The 18,874-nt window shown below is 42.7% G+C and overlaps 1 protein-coding gene across 26 annotated transcripts in view; it reads right to left on the bottom strand.

The window, feature by feature from the left end:
* The window catches only part of RASGRF2 (Ras protein specific guanine nucleotide releasing factor 2), a 215,255-nt gene that overhangs the window by 43,676 nt on the left and 152,705 nt on the right, over positions 1-18,874 (bottom strand). For all 26 annotated transcript variants that reach the window (XM_070571504.1, XM_070571516.1, XM_070571503.1 and 23 more), the window contains one exon: positions 406-512. In XM_070571504.1, the coding sequence (XP_070427605.1) occupies positions 406-512 (107 nt within the window). The remainder of the gene's footprint in view (positions 1-405; positions 513-18,874) is intronic.

Raw genomic sequence — 18,874 nt, forward strand, 5'->3', positions numbered from 1 at the left:
AGGAGAGCACCTGCTGTTTACCTCCAGGAGGCACCACTGCAGTTGGCACAACTCCACGTACAGAGAGGGTCCTGTGAATGGTGCTCCCGGGGTGGCACAGTACAGTAGCTGCCCTGGCTCTAGCGCCCATGGGTGGGAGTTGTTGCCTCAGAAGATGAAGGCCGAGCGGAGCCCTGCTTGCCCGCCTGTGCCACGCCATTTGGGGATCTGAAACGGGGAGCGTTGGCGATGCATGTGTGTCTGCTTTGATCTATGTCTACCCTCCTATTGCTTCCCTTCCTGCGTTCCAATTTCAAGGTTTCAAACTCTAACTCCAGAGAACCAGGAGGTGTTTTACATGTGCAACGACTTAAAAAGTTAGTTTAAAAAAATTCTTGAAAATAATTAACGAGGCCACTGAATTACCTGTGCGTGCTTTGAGACCCAGTGACGGAGGACATTCAGTACTCGATTGGTGGCTGTTCTACGTATAATAAACTCTTTGTCGCATGTTCTCTCGGTGTTGTTAAATCCTTAGGAGGAAAAGAAACACACATGCTGGAGTTAAAACCAACCCCCAGGGACCCGGAAAGGTCACTTATTTTAGGACATTGGTTAATGAAACTCACAAATGACACATCTTGGCAAAGAGGTGCAGGTGGCTTCAGACTGTTGTGAAGGCAGCTGACTGACCTATTGTACCTCAGCAGCGAGGCCACCGCGTGGCTACAGGTGCAATTAGATGAATAATGTGCACATATTTATTAAAGGCCACTGATTAAAGCTAAAGCGGGTCTAATGACCCTTCTATTTACGCCTGTCTTGTTCTATAGCACAAAGCCAAGAAGGAGTTCGAACAGTTTTTGAGTCACAGGTAATTAGTTTATAGTCTTTGCCCAAAGTCATTATATAACCAATAACAGTTTCAATATTTGTGGATGGATGAGTCCATATCTTGGCTCACAGACGATACAGATACTCTGTCGTGTACCCACACATCGAGAAGCAGTCTCGCATAGTGGTTACGCACATGAACTCCACAGCCAGACTGTCTGCGTTGAAATCCTGTTTTCCTACCCTGGCAAGTTACAGCACCTTGCTGGTGACCAGTTTCCTCACGTCCTGCATGGGATAATAAGTGTACCGACCCCACAGAGTTGTTGTGGAGGTTAAGTTAGTTAATACACATTAAGCATTTAGACTGGCACCTGGGACAGTAGTGAGAGCTCAACAAATGTTAGCTATTATTACAATTCAATATCGGTTCAGTGTCTTTGTGTCCTCTCTGTGCCAGCCTATGTCTCTATCTAGGCCACCTTTTCACTATCAAGAAACCATTTTAATATTTTTCTACTGACTATTTTATTTTTATTAATTTAATTTAATTTTTTAATTTTTTTTCTGAGGAATAGTGTCCCTGAGCTAACACCTGTGCCAACCTTCCTCTATTTTATGTGGGATGCTGCCACAGCATGGCTTGATGAGTGGTGCTAGATCTGTGCCCGGGATCCAAACCTGCAAACCCCGGGCCACCGAAGCAGAGCATGCAGACTTAACCACTACACCACCAGGCTGGCCACCTGACTCTCTATTTTAAAAGATATTTTTTGCCTTGCAATCATAATTAAGTGACATGTTTCCTTTAAAAATGAATTCAAGCCTTACATAAGTTCACTGGCAAACTTCTTGAAAGTTGTCTTTACCCACTGATTCCACTTTCTCATCTCCTGCTGGCTCTACACCCTACTCCAAGTTTCTCACCCCATCTTACCACCAAAAAAGCTCACACTAAGGTCACCAATAACCTCCACACCTCTAAATCTAAGAGATAGCTTCCATCTCCCCACAGGAAATCTCATCTAATGAACCCCTATAGGCAAATTACTCACATATTTATATCCCCAGACCTCTTCTCTGAGCTCTGGACCCATATATCTAACTGCCTCTTGATATTTTCCTCTTAGATGTTTCAAAAATCTCAAACTCAATATGCGCAAAAGAAAAGTCCATGCCTTTCTACCAAACCTTGTCCTCTTCCAGTGTTCCCTACCTCAGTAAAGGAACACCACCAGCCATCCAGGTATATAAGCCTGAAATTTTGGAATTGTTCCTGGCCCATCTCTCTGTTTCTTCCTGATAATCTTACCTGCTAAGTAAATCTCAACTCTGTCCATATCTTCTTCTCCACAAAGCCAAAACCTGAGTTGAGCTACCAGCAACTCTCATCTGGTCTACTGACAATAGCCTCCCAACTGGGCTCCACTGTCACTCTTGACTCCTCAAATCTGTTCTTTCCTCTAAAGTCAGAAAGATCTTTTCAAAGGGCAAATCAGATGTGTCATTCCCCTGTTTAAAGTCCTTCGATGGCTCTTATGATAAATACATAGCCTACAAGGTCTTCCGTGGTTTGGCCTCTAGCTCCCTCTCAGCCTCTTCCAGAACCATATTCTTCTCATTGTTTCCACTGCAGTCTCAGTACTCTTCTCTTAGTCCGTCATCCTCATCCCAGGGCCTTTGCACATACTGCTCCATATCTGGCACAATTATTGCTCCCCTTTTCACTCAATGAAAGCCACTCTTGCTTATTTCACTTCTTCAAATAAGGCCTTCCTGGCCTGAGTTGGACAAACCTCCCATACACATCTCATAGCATCATGCAGATTTACTTTGTGGCACTTGCTACATTTGCAACTTTACATTTATTTATTTAATTATCAGATCAATATTTGTGTCCTCCATGAAGACAGGGATTGGGTATGTTTTTGCTGAGCATGAGCACATATCTGGCATGTAGCAGATACTGTACACAATATATATTTGCTGAATAAATGAATGAAAGCCTGGATAATAGGAACTTACTAAGTATTTATTGAATGTGATATGAATGTAAGGATGATTGAGTGAAAGACTGAATGAACAGTCCTCAGAGCTTATGAATAAGTTAAACAAAAAAAAAAAACTATGAGCTTCTAAAGGGCAGAGGCCCCTTCTCCATACTCCCCTTCGAATGTAGACAGGCAGCTTCCACCCATTAGTAGACACTGTCAGAGGATGATGATGACGTGCTCTTGGCAGACTAGATATCTTTGAAAAATCTTTTGCTATTAAAAGCTTAGAAATTCTGGGTAAAATATAATAAATATCTTTTTAAATACATTGCTGAGTGCTCAAGAAAATAATGAACTTTCCAGGCTCAAACACACGGAGAGATCTGAAAACCAAAACCAAGTCTCTGAATGGCCGCTGGCTGCCCTGAGAGGAGGGAAGCTTACCAGCCTTGGTAACATGAGATTTGGACTGTAAATTCACATGGTTTGGGAGAAGAAGCCCCAGGGCCTTCATGTACAGGTGACGGAATGGGAACTGAGACTCCCACATAAAGCTGGAACTGTCAAAAGACCCCTCTCTGTGAAATAGTGGACTAGAGAGAAAAAAATTCTCCAACTTGCACAAGGAGACAGTTAAAAAATGTGTCTGCCTCAGCCTGGATCTCAGTGGGGTGACCAAAAGCCGCTCTAGGAACGGATGACCACAGGCCCACCTCAAGTAGGTTTAAAGCCCAGACTGACCCACTCTGACGTGGTCTGCCCCTCTAGATGAGAAGTTAAAATAAAAAGTGGCCCAGGCCAGTGATAACCCTGCGCACCTGACAAAAGCACAGACAGAATCTCTCTGGAGGGACACACAGTCACCTCAGCCTGTATGAGATTACCACCGAGAAAGTCCCTGAAGGAAAACTCACAACCCAAAATGACAAAACACACGAACCATCCACCACGAACAAGGATCAGGAGACACAGGGATAAGGAAGTCCCCCCCGTCCCCCCTCCCATAACCAAGAATTTCAGGTATAAGAGCTATTAGATAGTTCCAGTTTAAACATCCTAAAATTAGGATTTTTACAAAGACCGAAGATATAAAAGTGGGAACTGAAAACACGAGAAAAGAATTAAAAAGTACTTAAAAAGTCAGATTTTACAAGAACCACATAAAAATTCTTCAAATTAGTAGAATTATTCTTTCAATTATTGTTGAAAAAGAGACTAGAAATAGAAAATTCAAAACATATATAAGATAGATAAACACAGATTAGACCCACTGAATACAGAAAGAGCAAACTTTCTGAGATCTGAAAAATAGATCTGAGAAAATTACTCAAATGCAGCACAAAGAGGAAGGGAGATGAAAAACAGAAAACAAGGGTTAAAAGACATGAAGGAAAGAAGTATTTCTCAACATACATCTAGTAAATGTGTCAGAAGAAGAGAAAAAGAACCAGAGAGAGGCAATATAGGGAAAGAATTTTTCAGGCTTGATGAAAGACATGAATCTTCAGGTTTAGGAATCAGAATGAACCCTAAGCAGGATAAATAAAATGAAAATCACACTTGACAAACTGTGAAATGGCAGAACTCCAAGACAAAGATATCTTTGAAGCAACTGGCAAGAATATATATGTAACCTATAATCAAAAGGCAGATGAAGAGGATGGGAAATGGTATGAGAAATGGGGAAAGTATATTAGAAGGCTCAGATTTATCAAGTTAAGAGTCGAGGCCTCAACTGGAGTGAGAGCTGAGGAGTCAGCATTTTGCTAGAGGATGAAAGTCAAAAGCTCTTGAAATACTGAAAAAGCAAGGTGAGGCAGAGTTCCCCCCCACATATATAAGTAAAAAGATGGCTAATCAGTGCGATGAGAACAGAATGGGTGAGAGATGGGAGTGAGGAAGGGACTGAAGGATGGAGATCAAAATGAAGACGAATTTTAAAAGAGCTGCTCTTCTTTAACGTATTTTAGAAAAACATCAGCCACCACTAGTCCCTTTGTGTCTGTATCAGGAGTGGGTGGATATGGGAGTTTATTTTGAAAGACATGCAAGAAAGGCAAGGAACGCTCTTCTACTCTCCAAATTATCCAGTATACATAGTAAAAGACCATTTAAGGGCTTTTTTTTATCAAATTTCCAACATTTCCATAAATTCAAATCTCAACCTCTATTACCATTTAGGTTAGGATTTGATTATACTGCTTGCATGCTCTTCATAACTGCTTCTAAGAACCATGTTATTTATCTTTTTTGTATAGATGACAGCTTGGTAAGTTTTCAAACATCTCTTTGCTGCTCAGAGCTCATCACCTTCTGCCACTTGCAGAGCTCAAAATTCTCTTGGAAACCGACCAGGCACTCACTTAAGTGATCAACAACGTGCACTCAGTCAGTGCAGCTGGAACAATCCACAGTGAGTGGTTAAGACAGCCAGAGTAGAAAGATTAGCCACACGTAGGACCAGCCTTCCAAGACTGAGAACAAGGGAAGGAAGGCTCCCAAAACACATCCTCCTCAAAAAAAACCCTTTACTTGGCAAGCCACCCCTGATATGGCTCCAGGATGGACCAGAAGTAAAGTTTAGGGCAAATTACTTAACCTCTCCACGGCTGGGTTTCCTGACTCGTAAAAGGAGAATAGTGCTACCACTTAAAGTTATTTTAAAGATTAAATAATTCCCGTAAAACAAGAATTAGTCCAGGGTATTCAAGAAAATCATATTCATTGTAATTATGTTCTCACTTACAGCTGGCTTCATCCATCCATCCTCTTGAGCCCAATGGTCCTCACAATATACTTTTGACAGTATGCTAGTTTATAAGGATATGTGAACACAGAAAAGATTTGATGGACACCAAGCTATTTCCTTCCTGAAGAACCTTTTTCATTGCTTGATCAACAGATAGAGGTCTTTGATCTTAGAGAGAAATACTCTCTCAAATCTATTTAAACCACCACCAATTTGGAACTTCCCTAAACCAGATACACAAACCATCTATCTGAGGGGCACGCCTGTAGCAAATCCTGACAGAGCAAGTTTTACAAAAGGTGCCACTGCTTATGCATTAACTGAAATTGCCTTAACTGGGCTCTCACGTACTAAACTGATACGTGTGGTCTTGCTGTAATATACATATAGGTCTACACTCCCAATCAGACATGCACATCTCCCCACTTTTCAAAGACTTCATAGCTGTGAAATTAGAGCAACAATTTTTCACAAGTCACCAAATTTCCTCCTTATTGCAAGCCACTATCTAAATTGGGGACTGCTTGGGCAATATTTACTTCTGAATTTAAACATGAACTATACAACTAATTGGTGGCAACATCCATGTGGAAACCATTCTGTCCTAGAATCATGGATCCACCCCCCAAGGAGTTTTTGAGCCATTTTTTGGGAACAACAAATAGCAAATCTTTGCGGGGTTTTAAACATCTTTCACCTGTCAAGTGTAATGGCACAACCAAACTATACATATACCAGGAGAGTTTATCTTACTAATATTAGACATCTGGAATACTGTTACCCGGAGATTTTTGTCTTTCCAATTTGTGCATATTCTTTTTCAGTTGTAGGCACTGGTCAAACTGGCTAATTTGGGCAATAAAAGTCATCTGGAAAAGTAATATGAACCAAACCCCCATATACATGAATTTAAGAATGAGATTTGACTTTACAGTGCCTCCCCCAGACACCCTGTGAGCCATCCCACCTCTAAAAGCAATTGGCAGATGTGCCATCTCTCCATTAAACTATACACTCCTTAGTGAAGGGATTTTATCTCAAGCATTTTTGTAGGCCTTTCAGCTTTGCACATAGGCAGTCAGTAGTTATTTTTCTTAACAAAAATTGCATCACTCCCAATGGAAACTATCTGAAAGTGTCTGCAGATGCTATATCTCTGAATTAAGGTCATTCTTTCACCATATTACCAGGATGACTATGTGTTTGAAATCTATCACCAGCAGAACATACAAGAAAGTAGTGGGGAGGGAGGCAAAGAAGTTGAAAATAGAAAAAAAGGAGGGAAATTTTTATTTTATTCCTTGAATGACGTGATACTCAGCCAACTTCACTGCCTACTTTCTAAGAGGCAAGTAAAACAATGGTGAGATGGAAACAAGATTACTGTCCACCCTGAGGCTACCTGAGCACAAACTGTAAAAGATAAGGAATTCTTGAAGATGGTGAAATAGCAGCAAAGTAGATCACCAAGGAGTGGACTGCAGAGCTGTATTAATGCCAACAAAGCATCTATAAGCCGTCCTCCCGACTTGGCGAGGAAAGTTAGAATGGAAGCAGGAAGAGCCAAAAGCACAGGGACAATATTGATGTCAGTGGTCCACGGTGATGAGCTGCCTGGGAGAAAAGTAAACTCTAACTATTGGTTACCTTAATTGTACTTCTATGAACTGTTTCTTGTTGTGTTTTTGTCATTGTAGGTCTTAATAAATTTAGGCTTGTTGAATGAATGCACTGCAATCACTTTAATGGTTATATTGGTGGGGGGATTAAGATAACTGCCATGTCAGTGATGTATCTTTTTCACTTTATACAAATGGGACACAATCTGTCCAATAAAATCAATGTTATCAACATGCTTTGCTTTATCCAGTACACATCTTTCTACAAAATTGCGTGCAATACAAAATCATATCATTGGTTTGTACGTTTTTGTGCACTGGGGTTACAACTGTATTTCTACTCTCTAATTGTTGGCAAAGAAAGATTATTAATATTTATTGCTGCTTTGTGCCAGGCGCTGTGCTGCGTGCTTTACAAGTGGTCTATAAATTAACCGTCAGGATTAAGGGCAGTAACAACAACTGCCATTTATTGCATGCCCACTAGGTGCTGAGCATGGCTCCATGAGTAATGTAGCTTCTTCAACAACAACAGCAACCGAGTCGGGTAAACGTCATTATCCTTATTTATGGACAAAGCGACAGGACGTCAAAGAGGTTAAGAAATTTGGCAAAGATCAGAGAGTTAATAAGTGGCAGAACCAGGACTTGAGCCCAGGTCTGTCCATTCCCAAGGCCAGAGAGCTTTTAATTACATCTCACTCCTGGATCCAGAGTTTAGGCTTTAAGTTTTTCTTGCAAGTTTGTAAACCAACACTAAAAACTACAAGAGAAGATGCTATTCGAATATTTGGGGGAATTAAGTGCTTTCCTTTTAATTCTCTCTTCTAAATTTTGAAGTGTGATGAGAGCATGGCGCCATTATAAGAGAGATGTGTTTCATACTGTAATGTATTTTAAACAAAACACTTTATTTATCTAATTGGAATTAAAATTTCCTCAAAATGTGCTCTTTCCACAAATTTATTACATTTCCTATGTGACCATTAGATAGACCATCATTTTCTAAAAGTCCAGTCATGACCTATTAATGGGGAGTGAAATCAATTTAGTGGGTTGCTACCAGCATTTAAAAAATGAAATAGAAGAAAATTATCTGAGTAGATTGTACATAGTGAGAGTGAGTTCTCTTCAGGGAAACATTCGTATCAAGTGTGTGTGTGTGTGTGTGTGTGTGTGTATCCTGGGTCAAATGTAAAATATATTTCTTAGAATGGGTTGCAATAAAAATGTCTGAAAGTGACTGATATAGCGATCTGATTACTGGACTATGTTTAAACTATGTGCATTACTTTCCCACAAATCTTGGGTAACTAAGTCTGTTCTTTACTCTGAAATATGTCTGGAGGAACAGAGGATGCTTCTCTTATTGTCCCTTCTTTGCTTCTGTCACCAAACATTCTCCCCATTCTCCACCCAACCCTCCAGTTTGTCCCCCTCTGCCTCATTCCTTGGTTCCTGATCCATTCTCCAGCTGACTCTGTTCAGTTCTCACTCCCTTGGGGACATAACTCTCTCTCATGGTTTTTCTATGCACTCCCACCTGACACCTCCAGTTCCAACATTTGCCCCAAATCCCTCATAGCAAGCTTCTTAGGAGACATTTCCATATTAATGACATATTCTCCCCTCATAAGAAACACGTCAAAAAATCAAATTTATGTTTCTTGCTCTCAAGCTCCTTCCCATTTTAACTTTGCTGTTGAGTTAATGGGATAACCATGTTTTTAGCTTCTCAGGTGGGAAATCTCACTCTTCTCTATCTCTCCTTGGTTTTTCCCATTCAGTCAACAAATACTGTTAACTTTTTGGTTGCAAATGTCAGATTTATCCGTTTCTCTCCATCCTTCTGCCACAATCCTAAGTCTGGGTCTTCACACATGGGTTGTAGCTATTGTCTCCTAGATTTTTCTCCTTTCTCCATTCTCTCTGTCCTTCTATTCTTTCTCCATCCATAATTCAATTATTTAGTCAATATCCATGGAGCATCTACTATGTTCCAGTGACTGTGTAGGTGCTGGGTGAATGAAAGAGATGTGGTCCCTGCTCTCAGGGAGTTTGTTCTTTAAATGGGGAGGAGATAGCCTCCAAACGAGTGCAACACCAAGAACGTATCATTTGAAACCCTGAAAATGAGCAAGTTACCTGTCTCTTCAAGAGTAAGCTTAAACATCCCTTTAACTTCTTGTTGCTCTAGCACGAGTATTTCTAAAGTCTTCTATTGCCCACTGAACCAAGTCTAGAATGTTTTCCTAGACATGAAGAGGATAAGCTACTTGCTCAAGGTCACATGGCTAGTAAACTCAAAAAGAATAGGTAAATGCAGACCAGTAGGATATTCGCACATACGCTGTGGTGAAAATCATGATAACAGTGTTCAGAGAATCTATGAATTGACATACTTATTCTCGAGAGACGATCTAGAATAATAGTTATGACTGCAGAAAGTGGACTTCAGTCTGTATAGGGTAGAACATTTGGTGTAGTAATTACTGGTGCATTCAATTCCTTCCATTTTAATGGAATATTGGTTAGAAATCTTTGTTTGCAAAAGGAACAGCACACCCAACCTAAAGTGGCTTAGATTAAAAGGGAATTGCTATTTTATATCTCTGAGCTAGACTCAGATTCCATTTGATTCAGAGGCACATGATGTGAGACTGGCTTCTGTCTATCTCTCTTCAGTGCCTTCATTCTCTCATGTCCAGGCAGCAAAAATGGGTAAGGCCATGCCAGTCTTATAACCTCATATCACACCATCCAGAGGATGAGAAGCCATTCTTTCTAGTAGCTTCCACTGAAGAGAGAAATTTCTATCCTAGAAGCTCCCAAACAAATCCTTGCATTTCACTGGCCCAAAGTGCATCATTCACCTTGCTGGGACTCATCACTGTGGTGACAGTGGGGGAGCGGGGATGGAGGAGAGGTACACGTGTGTGTGTGCGGGTGTGTGTGTGCGTGTGTGTGGTGGGGAGGTAAGCTTCCACTCAGAGCACATGGCCAGGAATGTGAAGGGGCAGTTTCTCAAAGGTGCTATTGGCAAGATGCTAATGAGGTAACGAACAAATGCTGCATAGAGGTTTTCTGGTTTTTTTTTTTTACCTTTCTATAAGTGTGCCCTTACCCTTCAGTTTTTAAGTTCTTCTCCTTACTCTCTAATTGCACTCTCTAAGTGAATTAACTATAACAATGAAAAAAACATGTCCTTCTAGACTGAGGAAAATAAGCTCAGCAGGTCTACCATTATTTGTGATGAAAATACACGAAGAATGGCAAAATCAGTATCTTTCGTTTCATCTTTCAAGGAACTGAGTAACTAAGACTGCCAGCTGAATTGTTCTTACAGATTTTTCACAATGTGTGCTGTTTAGATTCTTAAAGGAATGATTATCTACTGAGCTTAAAATCAAACTTATTGAGAACCTTTGTGTATTCCTTCTCTGAATTCTCACAATTCTATAAAACATATTCATTGCTTTTATAGATGAGGAGACTGGGGCTCAGAGAAGTCCAATAGCCGCCTAAGGTCACAGCTGGTAAAAGCAGAGCCAGGGTTTGTGGCCCAGTTACGCGATTCTAAAATCCAGGCTCTTCCCACTGAGACACACTGCCTGAGTGCCTGTTCCCGGGGAGCGCGTTCGCCCTTGCCTATTGCTGTGTAACCTTCAGCCTCCCATTGCTGCCTCATCAGCTTCTGTGCTGGTGTACAAATGCGACAAGAACATACTGCCAGTAGGGAGGGCAACGGCGACTTCTGCCAAAGCAGAATGGGGCGTCTGAGGAGTCGGTAAGCAGGGAAGCTACAGGATAAGGAAATTTAAATGACTTTTCAAGAAAATTGCCGAGGCAAGAAGGAAAGAGATGGGCTAGGTGCTGAGAGGTGACACAGGTTTGTGGGAGACAATAACTTGAACCAGTTTGAAAACTATAATACAGCAATCTATAAAGAAAAACGTTCACGAAATATATTATTCTTGGTCAGTTTCTTGACAGCAACATCAGTATTACCCAGAGAGGCCTCTGAAAATACAGTGAATGCTCTAGACATGATGAACAAGAACACCAAAAGAAACCAAACAAACAAACAAAAATCACAAACTGATAGTTTTCCTTTCTGCCCAACTTCATAACCAACTACCGAAAAAAAGAAGGGAGGAAGATTTTTCTGTCCATTTGTTTGAATTCGCTGATGGGCATTCTACCTCCTCTGGATAAGATGTGACTTGTCACCTGATGGGGAATAATATTCACATTCTTGGCATTAGTTTCCCCACAAACCAAAATAATAATAATTTTTAAAATGCTTCTATATTTCTTTCTACAGAATCCTACATACACATCTAGAAATGTTTTTCCATGGGGATTGGGGTGGAGAGAAAGAACAGTAGCTTCTTATCCAGGAAGGGTGTATATAAAGTGTGTATAAGGTTGTGAATGAGCATAAACCCATGTATGCAGGAGGGGAGAGGGGATGACCACAAAATCAGTTGAGATATCCTGAGGAAGCCAAAGCCAACAATTTTAGAGATGGTTGGGGAGAGGTATGAAAATAGGCCATTTGCTCCCTCTCAATTGCTAACACATAAGAATTTATACAAAAAGGTTTAATGTATAAAAACGGTAGAGTTCACCACTAGAAAACGAAACATACCTTGAGAGGGAGGGTAGGAGCCACAAAACACAAAGGTAGCCCATTTTAGTCAGACACAAAATATTTATTGAGCATCTTTGTGCCAACCACTTTTGTAGGAGCCGGGGTACACCAGTGGACAAGGAAAAGTAATTAGCTGCTCACAAGAACTTACGTTCTACTGAAGGAAGACAGAAATGATAAATAAGTCATGTCAGTGATATTATGATCTATAAACAAATAAATAAGGTGAATTCAGATTCTGAAAAGAAGAGCTATGTAGAGGTAAACAGGCTAATGTGAGAGAGAGAGCGCGCACTTGCCTGGCTGGTTTGGAAGGCCTTTCTAAGGAGGGCACGCATGAATTGGGACTCGAACGATGAAAAGGAAGTGGTCATATGAAGATCTGGGGGAAAAGTGTGTCAAGCAGAACAGCAAATGAAAAGGCCTTGAGACAGCTCGGCAGGACTGAGGGACAGAAAGCAGCCCAATGTGGCTGGAGCCCAGCGAATATGGGGGCAGGAGAAGGGAGATGAAGTTGGAGAGCAGAGTGGATCATGGAGCATCTTTCAAGCCAAGTTAAAGAGCTGGATTTTACTCTCTGGTATTGGGAAGCCACAAGAGGGTTTTGCACAAGGGAATCATAATCTGATTTATGCTTTGGGCAAGTTACTCTGGCCACCTTGTGTAGTGTGAACTGAAGGGGGCAAAAGTGGAGTGAGAGAGACCAGGTATGAGGCAGTAATCCAGGTGATGCAGGTTTGGAAAAAGGTTGTGGCAGGAGTGGTAAGAATTACTGGAGATGGAGGAGCTATGGCTTGTGATGAATCAGATGTGGAGGTCAGTACTGAATTGAATACTGTCCCCTTGAAATTCGTGTCCACTCAGAACCTGTGAACGTTACTTCATTTGGAAATAGGGTCTTTGGAGATGTAGTGAAGTTAACGTGTCAAACTGCATTAGGGTAGGTCCTAAATCCAGTGAGTGGTGTGGTTATAAGAACAGGGAAATTTGGATACAGACACATTCAGAGGGAAGAAGGCCAAGTGATGATGGAGGAGAGACTGGAATTATGCTGCCACAAACCAAGGAATGTCAAGGATTGCCAGCAATCACCAGAAGCTAGAAGAGGCAAGGCAGACTCCTTCCCTGGGGCCTTCAGCGAGCTTGGCCTTGATGATACCTTGATTTCAGATTTCTAGCTCAGAACAATGAGAGAATAAATTTCTGTTGTTTTTATTCACCCATTTGAGGTAATTTGTCACAGCAACCCTAAGAAACCAATACAAGGTCTGAGGGAAAGAGAAGAACCAAGAACGCTTCCACTGTTTGGGGCCTGAGCACCTGGGTCAATGAAGATGCCACTTCCTGACATGGGGAAGAGGTAGGTTTGGGGAATAAAGTCAAGAGTTTGGTTTTAAACTGGAAGATGTCTCTTGCAGACATCTAAGTGGCAATATCGGTGGGGCTATTAGATATAACAGCCTGAAACACAAGTAGAAAGGTTCAGGCTAGAAATGTAAATTAGAGAGTATCAAGCATTTAAATAGGACTTAAAATCCTGAGACTGGATGAGCTTACTTAAGTAGAGAGTGTAGACGAGGAAAAGGTGCAGACAGAGCCTTATGTCCCCACAACCAGTAGAGATTTAGTAGAAGAGGAGCGAGCAAAGGAGACCAAGAAGGGAGAAAAGCCAAGTGAAAGAAAAAGCAGGCGTGTATTCTGTCATGGAAGCAAAGAGGAAAAGAAGTGTTTCCATAAGGAGGAAGTGACCAGCTGTGTCAAATACTGCTGAGAGGTTGGCTAAGATGAGAGCTTTGGCTTCTGCAAGATGTAGGACATTGGTGATCTAGATGAGTCATTTCAGGAGTGTCAGAGTAAAAATCCAAGAGAATAGCTTGAGGAAATAAAGGAGGTGATGAAGCGGACACATTAAGTATGAATAACTCTTTCAAGACATTTTGCTTTGAAAACGAGCAGAGAAATGGACGAGCAACTGGTAAAATGAGTGATAGAAAGACATGACGGCATGCTGATGGGGATGACTGGGTAGAGGGAGAAAAGGGTAACTGATGAGAAAAGTTCCCTAGGAGGTGAGAAGGGATGGGACGGGGCAAAGTGGAGGGATTGACCCAACAGCAGTGCAGGGATGATTCCTCCAGAACCACTGGAAGAAGGCCGAGGATGAGTTCAAGTGCAGTGGGCTGGTGGAGGAAACAGGTCATCCTTGACCATTTGTATGTTTTCACCGTGAAACAAGAGGCAAAATCATCAGCCGAATGTGGAGAGGGGTATGGAGATCTGAAGAGAGAAGACCAGAAATGGGCATCCTGGAACGTAGGAAAGGGCCTTTACTAGGACTGTCTGGTGGTACAGAACGCCCATTTGAGATCTGAAGTCCTAAAGCGAGTCCAGGCAGCACTACTCGGGGAGTCTCCAGAGAACAGCTCCACTCTGAGTACCAAGTTTGTCTGATTCCGTCAATGTTCAGTCGCCGTCCTGCTTGCTTCATACTACATGTCTTTGATCCCACCATCCAAACTTGCCAGGGGAGGCTTCTGCTTTTCCTCCTGCACCCTGCGGGCAGCCACAGAGGCGGAGGGTCAGAATGCAGGCATTCAGGCCTGCAGCTGCTCTGTGGCCTTTCACTCTAAATTCTGTGCCTGCTCTGAAACTTAGAGAAAGCGCAGTGAGGAGAGCATCGCTGCCATCCAATTGTGCAGTCAAGTGTGCAGTTTAAAGCCCCTCCCAGGATTTCAGACAGATTCTGAGCAGCTTGCTGTATAATTCCACTCCAGTGAACTAGTTTAACAATGCGGACTGCTTGATGATTCACCTGGGGTCCCTTATGCCAACAGCTCTGGATCCATCACCTTACCCACTGAGGGCAATGTCAGACTCACAGTGCTGCTAACAGCACAATATGGCAATACTCCAAGTGCATACTGCCAGGATCGTGCCGCTGCTTCCCTGCCAGCACACTTTGCCAGCCATGACTTGAAGATTGCAGTCACCTCACAAGGGAGATCAGGAGACACCTTAACTCCCCTTTCCTTCAAAATCTCTCTGCCATTCCATCCTCACTCTCTTCCTTCACTCCTGAAGGGAGCAGTAAGATGCGACAGAAGGAACAACGGCCTGGGGATTTTTCAATGGGCTTATCTCACTGAGTGGCCTTCGAAAGGTACATTCGTCTCCCAATGTCTCAGTTTCCCCTTTGGTAACATGAGGAGCTTATCCAGGTGCCTCTAAGGTCCCTTCCTCAGTGTCTCCTTGGACAAAGCTCAGGTCTCCCACCGTGCGTCTGACACCCTCACTTCTCCAGCATCATCATCTACCTGCCCCCATCCCTTCCTCCAGCACCTCAATCACCATGGATCCCTCACTGCTGCTTATGAAGGCCTTTTCTCAATGCTGCCACTTCCTTACATGTAACAATGGAGGCTGTGTCTTTCTTGCTTATCATAGGTATCCCCAGAGTATTTATTAGCAGGCAAGGGCTTTTGGCATGAGGATTAAAGTGTCACCTTGCCCCAATAATCCTTTGATCCTGAGTGCTTCTTGGTAAAGTTGGGAAACACAATTCCATACATCTGATTGCATCCATGAGCTTACATAAGTCCCTGATTAGAAATAGACCACAACTCCATCTCTCTTCTTTGAGGTTCAGTGACACTGAGAGGCATTAGGTGGACTTGTGAGGCACAGACAGAACCAGGTTAAACTGTAGGAAAGGAAGGTGGGTTCTCCTAAGAGTCAAGTCACCAGAAGCAAGAAGGGGTTGGAACCAGTACCCCAGAATAAGACCCAAGATTTAGGAACGTGTAAGACATGTAGTCTGGGCAAAATGTCAGAGATCTGCACCAGACCCAGGGGTGGCCAAGAAGAGAGTGGGGTTCACATGGGCATCTCTGTGGATCAGCTGAAGCTTCTGCATCAGCAGCAGAGGCACCTAGGACCAGTGGGTGGGGCTTTGATGTAGTTAGGACATGATGTTTGACCCAGAGGAGCACCAGCAGGCAAGCAAGGACAGGGAAAAAGAGCACTGGGAATTCTTGGAAAAATTCCCAAGGAATTCTTTGAAAGATGGACTTTCCAATGATAATTCTATGGGGTGCAGGGTGGGGATGGCAGTTCTTAAATTATTTTAATTCAGGTATCAGAAGAAATTGGGCCTTCCTTTGAGGTCCCATGTTGGAGGCCTGAGACATTGGCTTACGTTTACACCTCCCTTCATGGAAAGGGCCTTACACGCAGTGGGGACTCAGTCACTGTTCAACTGTTTCCATTTCTTAAAATCCAAGAATTTGTATTCACTTTATCACTTGTGGATAAATATACCAACACAGACTGGTTCCGTTTATTCAAAGACTTCGGTATTTCCTGAGTCAGGAGGTTCCTGTACCTCCCCGCCTTGGAATTTACCACACTTCTCTCATCCCGTCCTCCCCAGGGCCTGTAACCACGAGACTGGGGGCATCGTAAAGGACTTGCAGCTTAGTAACTGAGGACTCAGAAGAGAGGCTTGTACAAAGTTAGGAAACCTTCAGCCCCAGGAAAACGCCCTGCACACCAAGGCAGGGTCGCGCCGGGCCTCGTCCGTGGGGCACCCTCCGCCCTGTCTGAGGATCGGCCCTGCCTGTCTCCCGTGTCTCTGCAGAGCATTTCAGACAAAGTCCATCTGTATCATTTCAACGGAAGATGGCTGCTCGATGCTCAATGTGGAAAACTTTCAAATAGATTTCTAACAATTCTTAAAACGTGTTTGAGAGCTTCGAAGCTCCTCTCTTCCTACCCAGACACCTTCACTGTGTCTACCAAGGACTTTAACTTCCATATAGGAATTTTATCATTCTTCCCTCCAGAATCCATACTTTGCTGATCAAGCCGACACTTACTAACTGGTATGCAACCGCCAGAAGGTACCAGAAGCTCCCCAAGGATTCCATTCCCCAAGTCTGTATTACTGTCACTATTCATCTGGCTGGAGAAAGTCCTTTTTAAAACCACGAATTCTGAAAGTATGTTCTATTTAACTTCCCAAAAATGATTCAGCAGTCTAGAAATGATTCAACAGTCTACCAGATACTTGCACAAAAATATTTTCTACCAAATCAGGTCAAAGAATCTGGTTAATATAAATACGAATTAATGAACCATATTGACTCCTAAACTTCGGGAAGGTTGACTTATTTTTTCATCAAACTTAGCTCAATTTTAAGGTCAGAGACCTTAATTCACACAGTGAATAAGCGTGGCGCAAAATCATTTTGGTTAGAAAAATAATTTTCCAAAAGTAAACTAACTTCTTGGACTTGAGGTTCTACTGAAAGACCGTAAAGTATACTAAAGCTGTGGAGTAAATGTGCACTTTGCTGAGAAAATGCCCTATCCTGGAGAAATGAAGACGAGCCTGGGCTCTTCTCTCGAGTTCAGGCCAGCAGCTCTGTCTCACTCTTCAGATACAGGAGGCCTCTGGGTTAAAAGGCCTGGGGAAATATCCTACACTGAAAGCATCATTCTAAGAGTTAAAACACCATGATTATTATTATTTTATAGCTAACACTCATTCAGTGTTTACTTATGCCAGGGACTAAACTCATTTAAGCTTTACAACAATCCTATAAGTTACAGTTATCCCATTTTATAGAAAACAATAATGATATAATAATAATACCAATTACTTATGTAGTGTTTATTATACCCCAGGCACTCTTCCAAGCCCTTCACACATATTAACTTATTTAACCCCCACAATAAGCTCATGAGGTAGCGGAGTTTTTGCACTGCTCAATGTCATAGGTATCATTTATGTCAGCTACAGATGCGAAGGCAGCAGTCTCATTTCCCCATCTCTAATTTCCCCATCTCACAAGGGTTCTCCAATGAGTAAACACCTCCTGGTGCAGTCAGCCACCCGAGCTCTCTGATTACACAGCATCTCATGCTGGGACACACATCACATCTGTACTTTTCCAAGGTCAGAAAAAAAAGGCCCCCTTTTTAAGCACAGGACTTGATGTCCACTCTTGTGCACATAAACTGGGTCACACAACCACCCACTAATTGCATGTTTGTTTTGCAGATAGACCACATATTGCACAAACATTGCTTTGCCTGAAGATAGTTTAGTGAGTTTGGGGGTCAGCAGAGGTGCATTTAAACTTGTGAGAGCACCTTATGTGCCTATTTGACTCTCTCATTACTGCACATTCTTCCAATATATTTGCATCTGTATTTGAACTAAGAAGGTTAAAAATGCACATTAATTCCATGTAAGGCTAAGATGGAGAGGTGTTCCTTCCCGTACTCTGGGGCTGGAGGGCTCAAAAGCTAAAATTGCATTTCCCAGACTTTCTTGCAACTCTAGCTCTAAATGCAAATACCAGCACCTGCTTGGGGCCTGGAAGGTGGATGAGTCGGAGGCTGTTTCCCTGCCAGAGCAGGCCTTTCTGCTGGCAGGCGTGGCCATGGAGGCCAGCACTCCTCTGCAGCAGCATTGCAGTGTCCCTGCCCAGAGGCAGCCTACCAGAGGCAGCAGCAGCTTCCTGATCACTGGTGCAGCCAAGTTGATGTCTTCCTAGGTCAGCAGTTTCCAAAGGGGTCTCTTGCTTGTGCAGCATCCAAGGACAGTGGAGGCGGCAGCTCCTTGGTGGATCAGCTCTGCACGGTGTCCCAGAAGGGATTCCTGGATGCCTGGCCTGGAGCCTATTCCTCCAGCCCTTCCTATGGACCCAATTCCCTGTAATAAATCTCTTCCCAAGAAAAATAGCTAATTTGTTCCCTACAACCAAACTTTCACAGATAACAGATAGCAAGTGCCCAATGCCACATCAGCCCATGATGCTCAACATCCACGAACAGAAACCAGGAGCTACGTTTCCCTTCAGATGTCAGAGGCAGAGGACGGGACCAGTGCCTGAGCAAGTCTTGGCATCCAATTAAAACAGCACATTTCACATTCAGAGGCACTTCAGTTTTGCTACACTGAAGCCTGGCGTCTAACAGACTTGCATAATTTCTACATAAATCCTCATACTGGTCACGATTGCTTTCCACCTCTGCCTCC

This window comes from Equus przewalskii, chromosome 13, assembly GCF_037783145.1.
Source record: "Equus przewalskii isolate Varuska chromosome 13, EquPr2, whole genome shotgun sequence".
Classification (NCBI taxonomy): Eukaryota; Metazoa; Chordata; class Mammalia; order Perissodactyla; family Equidae; genus Equus; species Equus przewalskii.